This window comes from Salmo salar, chromosome ssa06, assembly GCF_905237065.1.
Source record: "Salmo salar chromosome ssa06, Ssal_v3.1, whole genome shotgun sequence".
Taxonomy (NCBI): Eukaryota; Metazoa; Chordata; class Actinopteri; order Salmoniformes; family Salmonidae; genus Salmo; species Salmo salar.
Window position 1 is genome coordinate 33,490,796 of NC_059447.1, and position 22,872 is coordinate 33,513,667.

The 22,872-nt window shown below is 43.3% G+C and overlaps 3 protein-coding genes across 8 annotated transcripts in view; all 3 read right to left on the reverse strand.

Annotated features, from left to right (window-relative positions):
* Positions 1–1,040: 1,040 nt before the first annotated feature.
* LOC106607032 (40S ribosomal protein SA-like) lies at positions 1,041–7,914 on the reverse strand. Of its 4 annotated transcripts, none has more exons than XM_045720336.1 (8): positions 7,835–7,914; positions 7,333–7,496; positions 6,826–6,944; positions 2,521–2,766; positions 2,119–2,247; positions 1,818–2,003; positions 1,573–1,611; positions 1,041–1,429 (listed from the first exon to the last, which is right to left on the reverse strand). In XM_045720336.1, the coding sequence occupies exons 2-8, from the start codon at positions 7,463–7,465 to the stop codon at positions 1,331–1,333; spliced, it is 951 nt and encodes a 316-aa protein (XP_045576292.1). In that variant the 5' UTR covers positions 7,466–7,496; positions 7,835–7,914; the 3' UTR covers positions 1,041–1,330. The 4 variants fall into 4 exon arrangements, with proteins under 4 accessions (XP_045576292.1, XP_045576293.1, XP_014059056.1 ...); XM_045720337.1 differs by having other exon boundaries at positions 7,828–7,895; XM_014203581.2 differs by having other exon boundaries at positions 1,818–1,977; positions 7,828–7,891.
* A 5,378-nt stretch (positions 7,915–13,292) lies between these two features.
* On the reverse strand, positions 13,293–19,224 carry LOC106607031 (mitochondrial glycine transporter B). Of its 2 annotated transcripts, none has more exons than XM_014203579.2 (8): positions 18,976–19,224; positions 17,379–17,520; positions 15,457–15,581; positions 14,981–15,065; positions 14,687–14,866; positions 14,381–14,549; positions 13,983–14,149; positions 13,293–13,754 (listed from the first exon to the last, which is right to left on the reverse strand). In XM_014203579.2, the coding sequence occupies exons 2-8, from the start codon at positions 17,499–17,501 to the stop codon at positions 13,632–13,634; spliced, it is 972 nt and encodes a 323-aa protein (XP_014059054.2). In that variant the 5' UTR covers positions 17,502–17,520; positions 18,976–19,224; the 3' UTR covers positions 13,293–13,631. The 2 variants fall into 2 exon arrangements, with proteins under 2 accessions (XP_014059054.2, XP_014059055.2); XM_014203580.2 differs by lacking the exon at positions 18,976–19,224 and adding an exon at positions 17,643–18,929.
* Positions 19,225–19,502: 278 nt separating this feature from the next.
* LOC100380669 (myosin, heavy chain 9, non-muscle) overlaps positions 19,503–22,872 on the reverse strand; it is a 32,465-nt gene continuing 29,095 nt past the window's right edge. For both annotated transcript variants that reach the window (XM_014203578.2, XM_014203577.2), the window contains 6 exons: positions 22,679–22,767; positions 22,433–22,556; positions 22,113–22,321; positions 21,838–21,946; positions 21,442–21,614; positions 19,503–21,164 (listed from right to left, as the gene is read on the reverse strand). In XM_014203578.2, coding sequence (XP_014059053.1) covers positions 21,056–21,164; positions 21,442–21,614; positions 21,838–21,946; positions 22,113–22,321; positions 22,433–22,556; positions 22,679–22,767 — 813 coding nt within the window. In that variant the 3' untranslated portion in view covers positions 19,503–21,055. The remainder of the gene's footprint in view (positions 21,165–21,441; positions 21,615–21,837; positions 21,947–22,112; positions 22,322–22,432; positions 22,557–22,678; positions 22,768–22,872) is intronic.

The window sequence follows — 22,872 nt, forward strand, 5'->3', positions numbered from 1 at the left end:
ACAATTCAGAACCCTAATCATTTTAAGAGCCAATATTCAGAGATTAAAATGTCCTATGAATTCTGCAAAGTACTTACTTTTGAGTTGTCACGTTCATGATAGGGACACGTCTCTGCAAAACCCACACCAACCTCCAGTTCATGGTGGAAAAACTACAATAAAGTGATTAGCTGCAGCTTGTCTTTGTGCTGTGAGACCCTGAAGAGTGCATGTACAGTGCTCCCTTTGCCCACCAAAAGAGCTTAAAACATGCATTTGATGCTGGTGAGAAGACATGGTGGTTTGAGTAGAAAAACAAAGCTGGAGAAAAGAAACATGGAGGTCCCCGCACATTTGTCAGTAAAATAAAAGGTGGCACACTAGACTACTGGAGGACTTCTCCAAAGGACTGAGAAGAGAAGTTAAGGTAACACATGTACAACATTTTACACCAATACCCCAGAAAATTTAAAGACAAAACTGCAGAGAGAAGATCATGCATATTGACTTTGCGGAGAACTACCTGTGTAAATTCAATGAAATCCAGGCAATTCACTTCGGTGATTCTGCGTCACCCTCTGCAATCTGGGTCCATCTCTCAAGAACACTGGCCTACTTCCTTAAGCACAGCCCATCAGCTACTTGGAGTTTAACTTGGTCTTATGTTTAACAGTTGATTATTTATTTTTATTTTACAAATACGGCATCTCCACATCACCCATATGATGTACATGAGTATGATTTGTTTTTGAACAGGAAAATCAAAATTCAAACGTTTGATGGAAATATCTTATTTTGCATGATGTTTTCAGCCATCAGTCAAGATTATACATTCAGGCATCATGTTGAGTTATGAAAACCTTAAATTACTTAATACATACAAGTTAATGTAAAAATGTATAAGTAGCGTTTTAAATTGTATTTCATTTGCAACTAAAATTGATGTCTAATGACATGATGGAAATTACATTTGTCTACAGGTGTCTGAGAAAAATATAAATTCCTGAATAGTACAATCACAGCCATTGAGATATTTCTAGACAAATAGACAACTGGTAAAATGGTGTTTCAGTAAGTTTATTTCTGAAAGCTTGCAGGGCAGAATCACCCAACAGTGTAATTAGAGCTTTACCCCTTTTGTCAGCATTAAGAAGGCTCAACATAAGGCAACAGTCTAATTAAATGTTATTAAGTTCTTTCAATGTGAAATGTAAGCATAAAACAGTTGTTAATATTCATGTAGTACTGCCGTTAAGGTCATTTGCCTACTACACTGTAGTGTTTAAATTGTCAGGGGTCAGTTTGTACAACAAAAAAGCTACTTATTGTACTGTCAAACATCAGGCCACCATTACTTAGGACCAAGCAGCAGTCTCCCCACCCCATTCAGAGTCCTGGGCAGTAGGGGTAGCTGACCAATCCTCAGTGGCTGGCTGGGCACTCCAGTCCTCTGCAAGAAAGAAAATTGAAGAGGTGCAAATACATTTCCAACAATCACAAATTTCAGTATATTTGAGTAGGTTAACAATCAACCCGACTGATGACAATTATGGTGCATCAGAGGGAGGCTGATGTTAAGCTCACAACACTCACCAGTGAACCCCTCAGCAGCTGGCTTGGCAGGAGCAGCAGCTGAAAGTCAAGTGGAAACTCAATTAGGATTACAACTAAACATGAGACCTTTCAGACAAACACATTTTATAGGTCCTGAAGTACCAAGAGTCATTTACATCCAACTCAACATCAGATTTAGAAAATGCTGCCAAGTGCATCAGTCAAGAAACTAAAACCAAGTCTCAGCATAGTGGAACCAGAAACCACATCTTCACTATCCTTACCCGCAGAGAACTGCTGGATGGGGACAGAGGGCACAGCCATTCCCTCAGACCAGTCAACCACCTCAGGCTGGGTGAACTCAGCTGCTGGAGCGGTCCACTCTCCCTGGAACTCCTCCTTTCCAACAGCTCTCTCAGCCTCAGCCTGTTCCTCCTTCTCAATCTGCCAGGGAAACAATGAGTGGCAGGCTAACAAGGCAAACAGAACATGCAAGATCCATTACTATTGAGAAGGTAAGCTTGCCCTACCAGTAAATTTGGTATATAATGGTTTAAGTATGTGTCTAAAAGGCCTGCGTCTTACCTCCTCAGGGTCCCTGTAGAAATAGAGATCAGGCATGACCTCCCAGGGGTGCTCCCTGGAGATGGTGCCCCTCATCCTCAGCACCTCCCTGGACAGCATCCACCACATCAGACCCACAGAGTGGTTACCCTGGAGCACAGATCAGACAATGACCAACTACACCAGTGAGACTAGAACACCTGTCTTTTACAGAAATATGTAGCAAGGCCTATACCTAATTCCCCCTCCCTCTTACACACGGATGGAGCAAGGGGAGAAAAAAAGGCACTGCATTTCTGTAGCACACATCCTACACCCAGCACCGCACTGACAGGACTGCGCCGGGCTCTAACGGTGTGCAAGACAAACACCAACCAGGAAACTCACGTAGGTGTTAAGCGTATGAGGGCAAAGCAGTCTAACCTTGTTGTTGCAGGGGATGGCGATGTCGACATATCTGAGTGGGGAGTCAGTGTTGCACAGGGCAATGGTGGGGATGTTGACGTAAGAGGCTTCAGTCAGGGGCTGGTGGTCAGCACGAGGGTCCGTTACAATTAGGAGGCGGGGCTCCCTGAAGGCAGCCTGGATCTGATTGGTGAAGGTTCCGGGGGTGAAACGACCGTGGAAGGTGGTGGCACCAGTGGCCGAGGCAAACTTCAGCACAGCTCTCTACAAAAATGTATATGAACGGTTATTAGCGACCTAGCTGCAGACAGCATGTGTAACACCTATCACTGCCCTTGGAACTTAAAGGCAAGTGGCACTAGACAGCATGCAGAATTGACATGGCTCAGGTAACTATCAAATGAAAATCATTGTGCTGAAGCCCTACTGATGTTACAGCGAGAGCATCCTGACTGGTTGCATCACTGCATGGTATATCAACTGCTCGGCCTCCGACCACAAGGCACTACAGAGGGTAGTACATCATTGGGGCCAAGCTTCCTGCCATCCAGGACTACTATACCAGGTGGTGTCAGAGGAAGAACCTAAAAATTGTCAAAGACCCCACCCACCCCAGTCACTGTTCTCTCTAATGCATGGCAAGCAGTACCGGAGCGCCAAGTCTAGGACAAAAAGGCATCTCAACAGCTTTTTATCCCCAAGCCATAAGACTCCTGAACAGGTAATCAAATGGCTACCCGGACTACTTGCAACCCCCCCCTCCCATCCCTCTTTTACACTGCTGCTACTCTGTTTATCATATATGCATAGTCACTTTAACCATACCTACTAGAGGTTGACCGATTTAAATCGGAATGGCCGATTAATTAGGGCCGATATCAAGTTTATATAACAGTCTATATTTATGGCCACCGATTTGCTGATTTTTTTTACACCTTTATTTAACTAGGCAAGTCAGATTAAGAACGCATTCTTATTTTCAATGACGGCCTAGGAACAGGGGTTAACTGCCTTGTTCAGGGGGGATTCGTTTTTGCAACCTTCTGGTTACTAGTCTAACACTCTAACCACCTGCCTTACATTGCACTCCACGAAGATCCTGCGTGGCAGAATGACTACCTGTTATGCGAGGGCAGCAAGAAGCCAAGGTAAGTTACTAGCTAGCATTAAACTTATCTTATAAAAAAAACTCTTAACATAATACTAGTTAAACTAGTAATATCAACCATGTGTAGTTATCTAAACGTGTCCTGCGTTGCATATAATCGATGCGGTGCCTGTTAATTTCTCATCGAATCACAGCCTACTTCAACAAACGGGAGATAATTTAACAAGCACATTTGCGAAAAAAGCGCTGTCGTTGCACCAATGTACCTAACCATAAACGTCAATGCCTTTCTTTAAAATCAATACACAAGTATATATTTTTAAACCTGCATATTTAGTTAATATTGCCTGCTAACATGAAATTGTGTCACTGCTCTTGCGTTCATTGCCTGGCTCGTTGCGAACTAATTTGCCAGAATTATACCGAATTATGACATACCATTGAAGATTGCGCAATGTAACAGGAATATTTAGACTTCGGAATGCCACCCGTTAGATAAAATACAGAACGGTTCCGTATTTCACTGAAATAATATACGTTTTGTTTTCGAGATGATAGTTTCCGGAGTCGACCATATTAATGACCTAAGGCTCGTATTTGTGTGTTTATTATATTATAATTAAGTCTATGATTTGATAGAGCAGTGACTGAGCGGTGGTAGGCACCAGCAGGCTCGTAAGCATTCATTCAAACAGCACTTGTGCGTTTTGCCAGCAGCTCTTCGCAATGCATTGCGCCGTTTATGACTTCAAGCCTGTCAACTCCCAAGATTAGGCTGGTGTAACCGATGTGAAATGGCTAGCTAGTTAGCGGGTGTGCGCTAATAGCGTTTGAAACGTCACTCGCTCCGAGACTTGTTCCCCTTGCTCTACATGGGTAATGCTGCTTCGAGGGTGGCTGTTGTCGATGTGTTCCTGGTTCGAGCCCAGGTAGGAGCGAGGAGAGGGACGGAAGCTATACTGTTACACTGGCAATACTAAAGTGCCTATAAGAACATCCAATAGTCAAAGGTATATGAAATACAAATCGTAGAGAGAAATAGTCCTATAATACTACAACCTAAAACTTCTTAACTGGGAATATTGAAGACTCATGTTAAAAGGAACCACCAGCTTTCTTATGTTCCCATGTTCTGAGGCACTTAAACGGTAGCTTTTTTACATGGCACATAGTGCACTTTTACTTTCTTCTCCAACACTTTGTTTTTGCATTATTTAAACCAAATTGAACAGTTTCATTATTTATTTTAGGCTAAATTGATTTTATTTATGTATTATATGAAGTTAAGTGTTCATTCAGTATTGTTGTAATTGTCAATATTACAAATAAAAAACGGCCGATTAATCGGCATCGAAAAATCAATCGGTCGACCTCTAATACCTACATGTACATACTACCTCAATTAGCCCGACTAACCGGTGCCCCTGCACATTGGCTACACGGACTATCTGCATTATGTCCCGCCACCCCCCCTTTAACACTACTTTTTATCATAAACTCAACAAAAAAGAAACATCCCTTTTTCAGGACCTTGTCTTTCAAAGATGATGCATAAAAATCCAAACAACTTCACAGTTCTTCATTGTAAAGGGTTTAAAGCCCGTTCCCCATGCTTGTTCAATGAACCATTAACAATTATGAACATGCACCTGTGGAACAGTCATTAAGACACTAACAGCTTACAGATAGACAATTAAGGTCACATTTATGAAAATGTAGGACACTAGAGAGGTCTTTCTACCGACTGAAAAACTCCGAAAGATGCCCAGGGTCCCTGCTCATCTGCGTGAACATGCTTCAAGGAGGCATGAGGACTGCAGATGTGGCCAGGGAAATAAATTGCAATGTCCGTACTGTGAGACGTCTATGACAGCACGGACAGCTGATTGTCCTCGCATTGGCAGACCACGTGTAACACCTGCACAGGATCGGTACATCCGAACATCACATCTGCAGGACAAGTACAGGATGGCAACAACTGCTCGAGTTACACCAGGAACCCACAATCCCTCCATCAGTGCTCAGACTCTCAGCAATAGGCTGAGAGGCTGGACTGAGGGCTTGTAGGCCTGTTGTAAGGCAGTTTTGTCTCACCAGGGGTGATAGTCAGAGTCACGTATATCGTCAAAGAAATGAGCGTTACATTGAGGCCTGTACTCTGGAGCGGGATCGATTTGGAGGTGGAGGACCCGTCATGGTCTTGGGCGGTGTGTCACAGCATCATCGGACTGTGCTTGTCGTCATTGCTGGCAATCTCAACGCTGTGCGTTACAGGGAAGACATCCTCCTCCCTCATGTGGTACCCTTCCTGCAGGCTCATCCTGACATGACCCTGCAGCATGGAAATGCCACCAGTCATACTGCTCATTCTGTGCGTGATTTCCTGCAAGACAGGAATGTCAGTGTTCTGCCATGGCCAGCGAAGAGCCCGGATCTTAATCCCATTGAGCATGTCTGGGACCTGTTGGATTGGAGGTTGAGGGCTCAGAAATGTCCGGGAACTCGCAGGTGCCTTGTTGAAGACTGGGGTAACAGCTCACAGCAAAAACAGGCAAATCTGGTGCAGTCCACTTCAGTACTTAATGCAGCTGGTGGCCACACCAGATACGGACTTACTTTTGATTTTGACCCCCCCTGTTCAGGGACACATTATTCAATTTCTGTTGGTCACATGTCTATGGAACTTGTTCAGTTTGTGTCTCAGTTGTTGAATCTTATGTTCATACAAATATTTACACGTTAAGTTTGCTGAAAATAAACAGGTGACAGTGAGAATTTTTTTTTTGCTGGGTTTATATGCATCGTCACTTTAACCATACCTACTATCTCAATTAGCTCGACTAACCTGTGCCTGTATATAGCCTCGCTACTGTTATTATTCACGGTTTTTTATTTCCTTAACTTATCCCTTGTTCACCTATTTTTTACTTAAAAATTGCACTGTTGGTTAGGGCCTCTGAGTAAGCATTTCACTCTAAGGCCTACACCGGTTGTATTCGGCGAACATGACAAATAAACGTATTTGTTAACAAAAACCAGGCCCAATCCCTTTAGCAAACTTTCGACACCTGCACACCGACCTCAGTGCAAGGCTTTGTGTGCCCGCATGCAGCCACATCTATACAGAAACCTGTCCAATTGATGGGTAAACACACAGCAAGTATTCAGTTAGTCATTATTCACCGTGCCCACTATGCTGCCAGTTGGAGCTGTACCTGTCCAGTGTTCCTGGAGGAGATGACGCAGACGTCAGCTGGGTTCTCGATGGCAACAATGGCACGGGCTGCCAGCAGTAGCTTCTCCCAGGTCCTCCTCAGGTTGATGATGTACACACCTGAGGACAAGGGGCAGTCAGTACACCCAGATCTGTGTCCAGTTTACCCTGCCCAAATGTGTTCCATCTAGTGAAAGAAAGAGTCAGTGATCAACTCTAGTTCTGTGAGCTGAAGGGGACAGAAGCATTTGAAACAGACATCCATTTCAAATATTCATCAAGACCTTGAATATCAAGCAAATGTATTTATAAAGCCCTTTATACATTAACACTGACATTGGCTGTACAGAAACCCAGAACAAAAACACAAATCAGGCATGCTTGTGCCAGAACAGCAGCCTGCATAAACAGTATCCCTCCACAACCTGGGTGGGTTGACTACTGGCTTATACCACTACAAGTAGTTTTGTTCCAGTGTTTTGGGTGTTAAGGACTGCCAAACACTCACCATCACTCTTCCTCTTGTATGTGTAGTGTTCCATCTGAAAGTCCATGTTAGTTCCTCCCAGATGGGTTCCTGCTGCCAAGAACTTCAGCACATCATCCTCCTTCATTTGAAGGACATCTAGATTTCCGGACATCTTGACCACTTTCCCTGCCTTGAGTACTAAACTTTTTTTTTTATTAAAAAAAAGAAATGACCAAGAGTCAAAAGTTTCTATAAAAAAAAAAGATTAAATTATTCCAGGCCCAGACATTGTAGTTGATAGGGCCATCCACGCCTAGAATTAAATGACCTGGCTAGTGTGCTTGGCAGGACACCGTGCGTTAAACAGCATGTCAGGCACGTGTCTACTCGACATGTTAGTGTTAACTTAAGTAATATAAAGCCTTCAAATTCAAACATCTAGATGGTCTAATGTGAGACATTCTGCACATAGTCACGGATTACTTCGTCTATTTAAGTGACGTTTGACATTAAAAAGCGTGAAATGTAACTTACAACTCACCACAAAACAACGCGAAACCTGTAACACGCGGCGTCAGAGAGGAAGACAAGAGGAAATTACGCCAAATATATACTCAAGTTTCAAAGCACATGATTGGTTGTTTCGCTGACTGGAAAAATAACTGTCTACTTGGATATTTCATTCACTAGATGGCGCAAACACTCCAGCGCACTAGCAGCAGAGTGGCAGCGTATATGGGTTGGGTGAAACCGGTAACTGGAGGTCGGACGAGGAGCCCATATTAAGACAATGCGATGGAAATACCATATTAAGACAATGCGATGGAAAGACCATATTAAGACAATGCGATGGAAAGACCATATTAAGAAAATGGGGAGACGTTGACTTCTCGGTTAGAGTGGCCTGTGTTGCAACTTTATTTACTAGAGATACGGAGTTCCGGGTGAAGGTATCACAACATGTACATAGGGATTTTGCTATATGTTTTAAAATGTTTTTTTTTTCATAAGAGAAGATAAATTGCCAAAATGCCAACTTGTCTCAGATAGAATGGGTGCTAGACAAGATGGCTTGGATCTCTTGGGTTGGGTGCTGGAAAAGATCATTGCAATGTTTTGACCAATGTCAAGGTCATGGGGTAATTACAGGTGGAGGGTATGACATGTTATTGCGAGAAGTGGGGTTATGTGACTGAGTGAATAAAAATAACAAACTTATGACTTATTGAATAGGCCACTTACAAAAAGGATAATTAAGTTAATATGTAGACTGGGGTGTTCTCAAAGTCCTTTCAGTGGCTCAATCTTAATATATTTGCGGTGCATGTATTTATTTTATTTTATTTAACCTTTATTTAACCAGGAAAAGCCCACTGAGAACCAGAGTCTTTTTTTCAATGGAAACCTGGCCAAGAAGGCAGCAACAATCAATACATTACAGAATTAAAACATACAACAATACAATACAATGTGATCCAGTCTAAAAAAGCATTTACACTCCTCTGTAACAGAGTCTCCCATCAATATTTTAAATGAATTCAGTGGCACTAACATATCTAGATGAAGCATGGATTGTAGATTATTCCATGCGTCTAGTGCTGGGGACTTTAAGTAGCAACCACCTATGTATTCTCCACAGCAAGTTTACACACATACGTCATCTACGACCTCAATAAACTCCTAATCTGTGTCAAACTCACTTCATATGTCAGTGTTCCCTATCTAATTTGGAAAGCAAAGGCCACTGTGACACAGGCTATCACTGCAGTCCTTGATATAAGGTTTCCAATGAGAACCGCTGATTGGGTTGGAACTGGGTGTCATGTCATTAAGCTAAAAAAAGAACCACAAAGTTGCACAGGTTTCCAATGGGTTAACAGTGTTTGTTTTACATCATGAGTCAGACATGTAATGCACAAACAATTAAATATGACTCATACTTAGCTAATAACATACGAAATATGGCATACTTAGCTAATAACATGGTTTTAATGTACAAGGTTTCTATATGAAAAAATAATCAAATACAGACATAGCCAAGAAGAAAACTGGTTTAGATCAGTATAGCCTAATGCCTTACTTTTGATTGACTCTTGCCTTTCACTCTCCTTATCATTAACTATCCCTTTGGTGTCACAACCCTGCCCCCTTCTCCCAGTCTTATGTCTGACAGCTCTGTGATAAGCATATTATCATCATGCACTGCTATTACTGTTGGTAGGTATAATGGCTGTGTATAAGGTGAAATGAAAATAAAAGCTATCTCCGGTATTGCTGTACTAATGTTGGAACTGAGAATGACCCATGTGCTGGAAACATCCACTGCTCTCAAGTACTGTGTGGGCTTTTCATATTACCTCTTTGAATAACGAGGGCAATGTTGGGTTGTAGGTGTAGTTATTAACGCTCTGAGACCAACTGTCATGTGATTTATGGGCCATATAAGTCGGGCATTGCTGGAACATGTGTATGAACTAAGCTGAGCTGCCTGCGTGTCAGCCTGTCTCTCTCACAGTGACCCCCTAACCACCGCCTCAGCCAGGATTCAGTATGTCATGGGTTATTTCATTTCCTTCTGAGGACGCTTGGGTTGCAGTGGTGGAAAGGTTCCCCAAGGCACTAATGTCATGTCACTTTGTTGTTTCACAGAGTGTGGAGAGAGAGAAAGGGAAGAGAAAAGGGAGAAAAAGAGGTGGGAAGGGATGCATGACAGACACAAAGCAAATGCCTTATATAATGAATATTACCAGACTCATGTATTCTTAGATCCTTTTGTACATTTTCTTCCAAAAAATTGTAAAATGTTCTCTTCAACACACCAGCATAATTATTCACCATTACAATAAACAATAATAAATTATATCAAATATGAAAACATTAACAATTATAATAATCTTTTAAGGCAAATCAACTGTACAGCTCAAATGGACAGCAAGCAAAGCTTATTTATTATATGTTACAACATCTCTACCAGAATAATATCTTAGAACAGTGGCAATAGTTTGGCACAAAGGGAAGGCAGGCAGACTCACTGCGGCATGAGACACTCCAGGGTTTTAGATTACGGAAGTAGTTAAAGTGCATTTCCAGCTAAGGATCAGTATGTTAAGCAATTAGCGATCTTTACCTTCAACTTAAAAACAAACAGATACAAGTTGTGCTAAATTCTAGGGAAAACAGGTACAGTTGAAGTCGGAAGTTTACATACACTTTAGCTAAATATACTGCTCAAAAAAATAAAGGGAACACTTAAACAACACATCCTAGATCTGAATGAAATAAATAATCTTATTAAATACTTTTTTCTTTACATAGTTGAATGTGCTGACAACAAAATCACACAAAAATAATCAATGGAAATCCAATTTATCAACCCATGGAGGTCTGGATTTGGAGTCACACTCAAAATTAAAGTGGAAAACCACACTACAGGCTGATCCAACTTTGATGTAATGTCCTTAAAACAAGTCAAAATGAGGCTCAGTAGTGTGTGTGGCCTCCACGTGCCTGTATGACCTCCCTACAATGCCTGGGCATGCTCCTGATGAGGTGGCGGATGGTCTCCTGAGGGATCTCCTCCCAGACCTGGACTAAAGCATCCGCCAACTCCTGGACAGTCTGTGGTGCAACGTGGCGTTGGTGGATGGAGCGAGACATGATGTCCCAGATGTGCTCAATTGGATTCAGGTCTGGGGAACGGGCGGGCCAGTCCATAGCATCAATGCCTTCCTCTTGCAGGAACTGCTGACACACTCCAACCACGAGGTCTAGCATTGTCTTGCATTAGGAGGAACCCAGGGCCAACCGCACCAGCATATGGTCTCACAAGGGATCTGAGGATCTCATCTCGGTACCTAATGGCAGTCAGGCTACCACTGGCGAGCACATGGAGGGCTGTGCGGCCCCCCAAAGAAATGCCACCCCACACCATGACTGACCCACCACCAAACCGGTCATGCTGGAGGATGTTGCAGGCAGCAGAACGTTCTCCACGGCGTCTCCAGACTCTGTCACGTCTGTCACGTGCTCAGTGTGACCCTGCTTTCATCTGTGAAGAGCACAGGGCGCCAGTGGTGAATTTGCCAATCTTGGTGTTCTCTGGCAAATGCCAAACGTCCTGCACGGTGTTGGGCTGTAAGCACAACCCCCACCTGTGGACGTCGGGCCCTCATACCACCCTCATGGAGTCTGTTTCTGACCGTTTGAGCAGACACAGCCACATTTGTGGCCTGCTGGAGGTCATTTTGCAGGGCTCTGGCAGTGCTCCTCCTGCTCCTCCTTGCACAAAGGCGGAGGTAGCGGTCCTGCTGCTGGGTTGTTGCCCTCCTTATTTTTTTCATCACATTCCTAGTGGGTCATTAGTTTACATACACTCAATTAGTATTTGGTAGCATTGCCTTTAAATTGTTTAACTTCGGTCAAATGTTTCAGGTAGCCTTCCACATGCTTCCCACAATAAGTTGGGTGAATTTTGGCCCATTCTTCCTGACAGAGCTGGTGTAACTGAGTCAGGTTTCTAGGCCTCCTTGCTCACACACGCTTTCTCAGTTCTGCCCACAAATGTTCTATAGGTCTGAGGTCAGGGCTTTGTGATGGCCACTCCATTACCTTGACTTTGTTGTCCTTAAGCCATTTTGCCACAACGTTGGAAGTATGCTTGGGGTCATTGTCCATTTGGAAGACCCATTTGCGACCAAGCTTTAACTTCTAGACTGATGTCTTGAGATGTTGCTTCAATATATCCACATCATTTTCCTGTCTCATGCCATCTATTTTGTGAAGTGCACTAGTCCCTCCTGCAGCAAAGCACCCCCACAATATGATGCTGCCACCCCCGTGCTTCACGGTTGGGATGGTGTTCTTCGGCTTGCAAGCCTCCCCCTTCTTCCTCCAAACATAACGATGGTCATTAAGCCAAACAGTTCTATTTTTGTTTCATCAAAACGGAGGACATTTCCCCAAAAAGTACGATCTTTGTCCCCATGTGCAGTTGCAAACCATAGTCAGGCATTTTTATGGCGGTATTGGAGCAGTGGCTTCTTCCTTGCTGAGCGGCCTTTCAGGTTATGTTGATATAGGACTCGTTTTACTGTGGATATAGTTACTTTTGTACCCGTTTCCTCCAGCATCTTCTCAAGGTCCTTTGCTGTTGTTCTGGGATTGATTTGCACTTTTCGCACCAAAGTACGTTCATCTCTAGGAGACAGAACACGTCTCCTTCTTGAGCGGTATGACGGCTGCGTGGTCCCATGGTATTTATACTTGCGTACTATTGTTTGTACAGATGAACGTGGTACCTTCAGGCGTTTGGAAATTGCTCCCAAGGATGAACCACACTTGTGGAGGTCTACAATTGTTTTTTTGAGGTCTTGGCTGATTTCTTTTGATTTTCCCATGATGTCAAGCAAAGAGGCACTGAGTTTGAAGGTAGGCCTTGAAATACATCCACAGGTACACCTCAAATTGACTCAAATGATGTCAATAAGCCTATCAGAAGCTTCTAAAGCCATGACATCATTTTCTGGAATTTTCCAAGCTGTATAAAGGCACAATTATTGTATGTAAACTTCTGACCCACTGGAATTGTGATACAATGAATTATAAGTGAAATAATCTCTGTAAACAATTGTTGGAAAAATTACTTGTGTCATGCACAAAGAAGATGTTCTAACCGACTTGCCAAAACTATAGTTTGTTAACAAGAAATTTGTGGAGTGGTTGAAAAACTAGTTTTAATGACTCCAACCTAAGTGTATGTAAACTTCCGACTTCAACTGTACCTAACATTGTAGAATTCTACAGTGGGATATATATCTAAAGCCTGGAGTAGCTTAAACAGTCAGTGTGGCTGGGAGTCCAGTAGCTAGTTAGGGACTTATAGTGCAATATAGAATTTTGAAAGTAGCCCAGTAGAATAATTAAATTAAAGTCTTGTTTGGTGTAGCCTCACATACAATGAAGACAGACAATATTGTGCAATGCAAAACCATTGCAATCCATTCAAATATACAGACATTTTAATAAAACTACTAGTCCCCATCTTTCTGTCAAAGTATGGATACCAGTCCTTGAGGTATCATATCTTTGCAATGTGTTAATAATGTTATGGCAGAATACTGTATGTCAGTGAAGAAGTCCATTGGCACCCTCTCACAACTAGGCAGTCTTAAGACACAAACACAGCAGTGCCTTCCAGGGCACTCCTCACTGTAATGGTTTGTCCTCGGTGACTTGACTTTCACTTTCTTCCTCGGTCCACACACGTTCCTCATTTCATTCTCTCTCTTCAGGACTTGTCACCCCTTCTTCTTGTCATCCCTCTTTTGTGTCATCCCTCCTCAGGACTTGAGGCCCATGCGGGCCATCAGCTGTTCATACACCGTCCATGCCATGGCAGCAATCATCGTTCTCCTCAGAGAACGTGGCACCCCACCCCGGAAGAACCCAGGAAACCCGTGCTCCTGAGAGACGGCGAGAAAGAATGGCACATGTCAACTACTATTAATCAACCCATATGTTTTATTACAGAGTGTGACACTGTGTGCAGGCTAGAGGTAAGTATATAAACACATACAGACAACAGTTTAGCCTGACCCACATAAGAACAATGTCAGTATATTATAACAGTGCTATTGCCCTAAGCATAGTAACAACGCTGTGTTCAATAAAACACCCAGAGAGATAGTTACATTGTAAATGTATCGCACAGCGTCTGCAGTCCTCTTGTACAGATGTGGGCTGACTTGGACGTGGGTTTTGACCACGTCAGCTGGCTGGGTGACCAGGGAAGCCAGGACCCCGGCCAGAATCCCACAGCTGAAGTTAGCCAGGGGCGCGTAGGGAGACGCGCTTATCTCTGGGAGGAAGAAACAGAGAGACACTATAAATTCCACTCCACACCAAACAATTAACATTGAGACAGACACGTCAAAGTTATCAAATGTGGCTACTAGTGTAACCAATACTACTGCTCTATGTTTATGTCATCGGCGTCCCCATACTGACACTTCAAAGTGATCGCACACTAGTGAAACAAATACTAGTGTTGAGCATTAGTGTGGTGTGTGTCCGGTGTCCTGATACAGACCCTGTGGCAGAGTGTTCTTGCCCTGGCTGTAGAACATGACATAGAGGCCTGAGAAGGGAGCATCTCTGAGGAGGGTGGCGGTCAGCCCTGAGAACAGAGCTCTGGGTCCCTCTGTTTGACACACACTGCGCAAAGCCCCTGCCACGCTCACATAGTTATACCTGCCACTCTGAAACAACAACAGACACTACAGTAAACACCCACACATTAAACAGTACTCATGTAGTCACTGTAATCATACAGTATATAGAAAAGTATTTATCTTTTCCTTCCTGCCCCTCCCTCTGTCTCTCTACCTGAACATACCTCAAAGCGAGTTTTAATGACAGTGACAGGCAGCATGCAGACCCCTGCCACAGTCCTGGCCCCAGCTCCAAGCAGCACAGACTCCATGGCCCCGGGGCCCTGCTCCAGGAAGTAGTGCTGCTTCAGAGAGTAGTAGGTGCTGAAGTAGATCCCTACGCCGGGGATGGTCCGCACAAATGACTGGAGGAGGAAGCAGAGCAGACATGCTGTCAGAGTCAATTACTCAACACACAGATTCAACACAATTGATGTGTTTCTATTTATATTACTGATCATAAAGAGAGGCCAACTTACTGGTGAGACCCCCTTCCAAAGTCCTATGAGCTTCTCTGTCCGTACAACACTTAAGAACACAGTCACCATCCCCACTCTTGCTGAACTGAAAGAGCGTAAGAGAGAGAGAAAGCCGTATTAACACACTGTCCTATGAAACGACCCAAAAGTTATTTTTAAGTGTGTTGCAACTACGCTTCATTTCAAAATAGCTGACGTGACATTGCGTTGTTACTAGCATGCAGGCCATGTGGAACCAGCGTGAGTTTTATGACTCTTTGGACTCTCAATGTTCAGATCTACAATCTACAATATTGCTTAGTCAATGAGGCAAGTCTATAGAGTAATGCAATGCTAGTGGGTCTCATGGTCTAGGACAAGACTGTAATCTAGAGCCAGAAAACTTACTGCAAACGTAACCTCACCTGATTACTATGTGGAAGTGTGTGGACTACGCTGTAGAGGTATTGACTGAGCCAGCTGACTGGGCTACTCACCCAGGCTGCATGTTGCTGTGAAGGGTCTGCAGGCGGGTCTTGACCAGGTCCAGAGGCTGGAAGAGCAGGGTGGAGCATGTTCCACTGAGAGAGCCACACATAAAGGCTTTGAGAGCCGGGTGAGCCTAAAGGGAGAGACAAGCAGAGAGGGGAGGAAGGGAGAGTGATAACATCGATCACACACCAGTCACGGTAGAGCGCTCTTCAGTGAGAGCCCAAAGCATGATGGGCCTTATGACTGTTTACGATGGAAAGCACCAGGCAGAGTGGGTCCTGGGAAATAGGACAAATGCACATACACTTGCTACAGTAATTCACATTACATAAATACCCACACAAGTAGTAAAAACAAACATTCAGACTCAAGAATATGAGTGATTACAACACAAAGCAATGATTGAAAAATTGTGTGTAAATTAACATGGGACCACGAAGAGAACAGGCAACAGGGCAAAGGACTCTCCATTGAAAAACTAAGATGCACCAACCCATGAACACAGACACTATTCCCCACCCTGCAAGTGTCACCCTACATCAGGTATGTGTTATAATGCATTATCATAATTGGCATGCTTAGTTCTCTAAACAATCTGCCAACACAAACATTAACAAAGAACTGGATGGCTGCAGAAAATGCATCATATACACCATACCCAGTCACTCCAATCTTCACATTCTGTCATTACAGACAAAGAAATAAGACACCACACACACAATATACAAAACAACACACACATCCCTCCTACAGCCCACATCCCTACCTTCCCCGGGCTACTTTTCAGTGGCTGATCCTGTTTTTCCTGCATTTGTCCCTGTTTTCTTCCCCTCTCTGGCTAAGCTGTTATGAACTGTGGTGGGTTGTCAGGGCAAAAGCCTCCATCCCTCTCTTCACTTCTCTATAAGCTTTCCTCAGTTTCCCTTCACAAAGCAGCTTAATCCACTGGGTATGTTTTCACTCTCTCTCACACACAACCTCTCAATGCTGCTTCTCCTACTCTACCCCTCATCTTTCTGCTTCCAGCTAATGCACATCTCTGCAAAATGCCATGCGTCATACATTGTAAATGTCAGTGTGTGTGTGTGAGCGCATGCGCATGTTTTGTATGTTCTGGCTTCCATAAAACAACTTATCACGGTTTACATTCTAGAGCGTATGTGCTGCTCTAGAACTAATACTTATGTGTAAAAGTGTTTTTATTTCCTTATCACTTGGCATGAATTCTAGTACATTTCAATGTCCTCAGCTCTGGTAAATTACTTGGTAGTTCCTGTACTGTGATGTGACATTGACAACCTGTACTACTTCACTGGGACTTGAAACCCACACTTTCTCAACATGTCCCTGCCCCTCCCTTATTGAGGGTGCTATGGCAACAGCCCACCAACAGTGCTTGTTGACCAATGGCAGTGTTGGCACAGTGGAGGCTTGGCAAAGCCTTGCTCACTTGTTTGGCATGTCTATGAAGATTTAAGGTGGCACCCGGGAGTTTGACCTACTTCAGGCAGAGGATAATAGAGAACTTGTAAACACAGAAAACATTGAATATTCTAGAACAGCCTGAGAAAGTGCATAGTATGAAAGTGGCCTGAAACTTCCAGCAAGTTAGAGGAGGGGTAAGGACAACTGGGTCAATCAACTATGTCACAGGATGGTACTGCGATTAACATAGGGGCTGGATTGAGAAAGTAGGCCTGGGTACCCTGATCCAAAATCACAGCCTGACATAAAATGCATGTGAAATCTTAACTGAGATATTAAATATTATAATCCAAGCCCTTAGACCAATGAAACCACATCAATAAAACATACTCAGCTATTCACAGTACATGTACAACAGTCACTGAAGTTACTCTAGAATTATTGTCATTCAGACTTTCACTATGGATCAAATACTAAATGATGTATAAAAAATCCCACTCACCAGAGACAGTTCCATGGTTATTTTGAAAGTTGAGAAGAAATTCCAATCCAATAATGTTGTCCTTGTATGATCAAAATCCTCTTTTCTTATCACTTTCTCAGTCCTTACTCTGCCACTGTCCATTCAACTTTTCCAAACGCTCCTGCACAAGAGATTACAGAGAAGATGAAGATTTCATGAATGGGCATTTCAGCTGCGCAATCCATTACATAAGACAGAATAACCTTTCAAAACTGATATAGAATGTTACAGGCTGTGACTTACAGCACGGGTGTTTTGCAATGTTGATACAGTGTGTCCCTTACGGCAGATACTGGAGAGCTGCACTGCCTCTGACTGATCCACTGAGGGGCTGTGCTCACCACAGCACAGACCCAATGTAGGAATCATCTGACTCACACTATGGTTCCCATTTAAGACACACAGTTACTTATTAACTAATCAAAGATCACCACCCAGCACATTAGCATTACATACACCCTGATCACGCTGCACATGTTTCTCATGAGTATGTGTGTGCACATCTGTGTGTGTGGTGTGAACATGCGTGTCTATGTGGAGGAGGGCCCTGAAGCATCATGCTCTCAATACTTTGAGGCACAGGTGGCCAAATTAAGTTTTAAAGTGCTTTTTAGTCCAGGACTGGGTTTAATAATGTGTCCAGACTCCAGACCCTTAAATCTTGATATACATGTTTTATGGAATATGTTCTGTCATTTCAAGACATTACTTTAAATGGGTACTGACAGACATCTCAATCGGCATACATCTATGTGACTGATTTTGTGAGAGAGTCAAAGTGACTCAGCACACATTATATACATTGAAACAGATTAATACAATGAATGACTTTTGTTAATGTAACACAGACATCACTAAATGACTGGTTGCACTCTCATTCAGCTAAATTTTAGCACTGGACAGGAGTGATTATGATCCGGGGTTATAGGAACTGTTGCAGAATCAGGACAGTACAGGAATGAATTTGCACTCCCATGTCAACCTCGAATGTACATGTCGACAAACATTCAAGGTAGTTAAACATACGTTAATTTTAACAAATATGAGCAACCTTTATCACAGGTCTCACACTGGATCATTTTCAATCATGATAAACAGAGGCCTACAGTGATCTTTGGAACCATATGCATCTCAGGATTCCCACGAAATAATTTAGGAGTTAATGCCTCGTTCTCGTGCTAGTCGGAACTAGGAAACATGAGCTCTGAGTTTCCAATTTGAAAGTACCAGAATCAACGACTAGGAAGCTCTAATACAAAACCTTAACAATCATGAACCAGACAGTTGTCAGAAGCGTTTCCCAATCCAACAAAACATTTACCGAAAATTGTACGTCTAATACCATTTCAATTAAATTAGAATGAGAACACAACCCGAAGTCTAGTTACAAAACGTGCACAATGAGAATAGAAACTCACATTTATAAATGCATAGGGCAGAGCATTGAACTGGAGAGTGGACAAAAGATGTAATCAACAGAAACAGGCATCTGTAATTATTTGATTCAACAATGATTAACAAGCAAAGGCCATTCGCTGAAATATTGTACAATATAAAAACGACATTCAGTTCTCACCTAAATCTGTCCATCCTTGTGTCCAATATTCTGTTTAAACCGGTTTAAACTTGCTTCATTATTATGCCGTTTGTCCTGGGGAACCATATCAATTTGGATTTGTTCAGATTCATGACTGTCCTCTTGTGGTCATGTCTGAGATCACGATGCTAAAAACTAAAGACTACAAGATAATACTAGATCAGATAGTCTAGTGTATTGCCAGTTTAAAGCTGCAATCAGCAGTAGAAACATTAACGCGAAATCCCAGCCCGTTTCAGTAAACAGCTGAGGGATGGGGCTGGAGGAATGTAACCACTCAAATTCATAGACAAAGCTACGGATTCAAGGACTGACCATCCATGATACATTTTTAGTTTTAACCATGTTTCGAGGCCATTTTTTGTTTACATTTACTTTGAACTAAGTTCATAAGGAATTCGTAAGTTACATTCTTAAAGAATAAATAGGTAAAATAAATGTTTTTTTTTTAATGTAGCAACTGCTGATTGCCCCTTTAATAGACAAAAATCCTCAGGAGTCAATGGTTGCAGTTTAGAAAGCCATCTTTATTGCAATAATACCAACAATTCACAACTCATCAAGATTTCATTTTGTCAGAGCCGCAGAGAAAATTAACAGTACAAAATTGAGATAACTTTTTATTCTTTTCTTTTTTGCTTCCAAATGCGAGAGAGTGATCCTTTGTCTGTTATCCATCATTAAAAATAACAAATTCCTCTCACTTCCCAGCAGTGTGAGCAAAGAAGGCAACCCTGAGCACAGCCTGCAGGGGTCAGTTCACCCAGACCTAAAGCACCTTCACTCATCTACCTCACCCCATCCCTTAAATACATGGGATTAACACCTGGCCAGGCATTTCAACAGGGAGTCATCTTCCTGTCAGAGAAAGTAAAAACATGCCATCAGGATATCATGTGATGTGTTAGACCACGGCGCTGCAAAAATGTAACAACGTCCCACTCATCCCAACAACATGCTTTATTCTGTTCAACCACCCCTATACCCCACCAAGCAGTGCTCTGAGACTACAGCGTGTCGTGAGTAATAAACTAGCCCACCACCCCGTAACCGTCGACCCTGCGCATCAATAAAAACATTGATAGTAGTAAAGAAATGCATATAAAAAAAATCAATACGTGGATCAAGGAAAAAACAACCTTGAACAGTAGAATTTGACTGTAAGGCTTTAGTGTGTGTTGGCATGAATACATGAGCCTGCAGTTACTCTGAATTTGTCTTTTCTTGTTTGAGGTGCATCTGCTGTCTATCAATGTCTTCAATTTAATGCACCGATGCAGTGGTCTATCATTTCTAATCCAGTCATACATCTCAGTGCAAAAATAAGACAAATCAGCACAAATCAAAATGTTTGTACATGAGTGCGTTTCTCTAATTCTGTGTGTGCGCTTTGTGTGTGTCTATAGATGTATCGTTTTCTTAAGCCCAAAAGCATATTCATGTTTTAAGTACTATCCGCAGCTAAATTAATACGGTACAATTGAGCACATAAACCTCCATTATAAACTGAGGTGAGAGCGAGCGAGAGCCATAATAGACGTGTAGTACTTTCATACTTAACCATTATAAAAACTTTAGCATAAAATACAAATCTATAGATAGCGATATTACTTTGGTCCCCTTTCGAGTAATCCTTCTTCATTTATTTATATTCATTTCATTCGTTCTTGTTTCAGTTAGAAAAAGATCCCAAAAAAAAGACTATTTCTAATGGAATGTTTCCTTACAAAAATATCATTCATTTTTTTCCCAGAGAATGAAGCAGGAGAAAAAAAAATTTGGCCCACAAGTTTGTATGAGTTATGTCAGTATGGTGATTGTCTGAAGTACTGTTGTATTGGCTTGTATGGAATATAAGTGTACATAGATTGTCAAGTCTCCGATTAAAGAGACACAGGTTTGGCTGTGAAGTATATTTACTGCCTCTAAAATCATACAGTATCATGATGTTTGTGTCCCTCTAAGTGCATGCGTTACTTTAAGTGGTATGTGTTGGTTTGTGTGTGTTGTATGACTGTTGCAGTTCAATCCTACGGACAGCAGGGAACACTGTGGCTGTTCATTCAGGCTTGGGCTCAGGGGTCTCGCTCTTGGGCTCGCTCTCCTCGTCACTCTCAATGCCTGCGCGGCTGACAATGCGGCGCATGGTGAAGGGGAGGTCCCCACGCCTGGAACAGAGACGGTAGAGATCAGTGATTAGGGCAGAGAGATCGTGACAAGGGCACAGCACATACCATGGAAGAGAGTCCTAGAGGGCCCCAAAAAAATGTTAAAAAATGGAGGCCCTCTGAGGATATATGATCAGTAATGTAGCAGAGGGAATGTGATTGAAACATACATTGTAAATGCAAGTATGCTGTGTAGGGTGCTAGTACAGACGGCTTCATTTACAACCAAGTCAGTGCATCAGCATTTAGTCCGGTTGGGTGATGGAGGTGTACGTACCTGAGCTTGCTCTTGAGGGTGCTGACCTCGCGGTTCATGGCGTCGGCTGACTCGGTGGCGTCCTCCAGCTCCCTTTGCAGTTTCCTGCGGTTGGCGTTGGCTCTCTGGGCCTCCTCCTCAGACTCCTCAAGCTGCCTCTTCAGCTGCTTCATACGAGAGTTCAGCTTGTCCGACTGCGTACACACACACACACGCGCATCAAGTACCAAGGTGGATGCTACATATAGGTGGTGGATAGGGTGTGTTCCAAGACAATGTAAAGTACAAAGAGATGTAGTGTGAAAGCTTTACATAAATGTACTCCATTAAATCATTCACATATATTCAAAATAGAGACTAAGTTTGCAGGTGTAAAGCTGTTGGGCTTGTGTTGAAACTTGTTTTCCGAGCCCTGACCTGGTCTTTGTACTGCTCTGTGTTGCGTCTCTCGTCGTCCACCGCGAGGACGACCTCCTTTAGCTTCTTCTCTGTGCGGCGCACCAGCTTGGACGCCTGCTGCCTCTCTCTGTGGAAACATACATCTGGGTCACATGGACAGGCTGAAACTTCTTAACTTCTCCATGGCTTGTGGGATTTTCACCATCTGATCTCACCCATGCTGCAATTTCAGTTATTTTTGTTGCATCTGAATGAGGATCAGGTGGTCTAAGGTCAGGCTCAGACCCACTCACCTGGTCTCGATGTCCACCTGCTCCTCCAGCTGGGCGATCTTGGCCTCCAGGGCGGCAATAGTGGCCTTGTACTTGGACTTGACGGTTCCCTCCAGCTCCTGCAGCTTCAGCTTCAGCTCCTTGTTCTGGCGCTCCAGCTGGGAGCGGGCCCCCTCCAGGCGCTGGGAGGTACTGCGCTCTGCCGTCAGCTCCACAGTCATCTGGTCAGTCTGACAGAGACAGGGGGTTAAACTGCCTGACCCACCTTATCATTAGAAGTACACTATCCCAGTCTGTACACATGGGGCATGAAAGTCAATTGCCGTCCTTGGATGTCCTACCTGCAGCAGAGCTCTCTTCAGCCTATCGTTGACCAGCTCAGTGTTACACTGCTCCTCCTCCAGCTCCTCCTCCAGCTGTGCGATACGAGCCTCCAGTCTCCTTTTCTCCTCCGCAATCAGAGCACTGAGGGGAAGAGGAAAGGTGGGAAAGAAAGGATGCGATAAGAGAGCAAGGGATAGACATTTGGGTCATTAGAAGCAGAGATAAAACAGTAGGTTATGAGAGAATATGAAAATGGTTCCTACTTCTTGGCAGCCTGGTTGTTGATCTCATCCTGCAGCTCGTCTCTCTCTTGCTGGGCCTGTCTCTTTACACGCTCTGCAGAAGCCAGCTCCTGGAGGGGGGGGGGGGGGGGGTGAGAACCAAAGCATGTGCGTGGGCCAAATCCTAACTTGAGATAAGCTCTCATACCTACCTTTCCACATCAGCCTGACTAACC

What these genes read in the sequence shown, in the direction of transcription:
- LOC106607032 (XM_045720336.1), bottom strand. Translation starts at nt 7,465, where the DNA reads ATGTCCGGAAATCTAGATGTCCTTCAAATGAAGGAGGATGATGTGCTG. An exon ending in ATACAAGAGGAAGAGTGATG is followed by an intron (nt 6,945 to 7,332) that starts GTGAGTGTTTGG and finishes CCTTGTCCTCAG; the next exon opens with GTGTGTACATCATCAACCTG. An exon ending in AGCTGCTGAGGGGTTCACTG is followed by an intron (nt 1,430 to 1,572) that starts GTGAGTGTTGTG and finishes TCTTTCTTGCAG; the next exon opens with AGGACTGGAGTGCCCAGCCA.
- LOC106607031 (XM_014203579.2), bottom strand. Translation starts at nt 17,501, where the DNA reads ATGGACAGTGGCAGAGTAAGGACTGAGAAAGTGATAAGAAAAGAGGAT. An exon ending in CACAGCAACATGCAGCCTGG is followed by an intron (nt 15,066 to 15,456) that starts GTGAGTAGCCCA and finishes ACGCTCTTTCAG; the next exon opens with TTCAGCAAGAGTGGGGATGG. An exon ending in TCATTAAAACTCGCTTTGAG is followed by an intron (nt 14,550 to 14,686) that starts GTATGTTCAGGT and finishes TTGTTGTTTCAG; the next exon opens with AGTGGCAGGTATAACTATGT.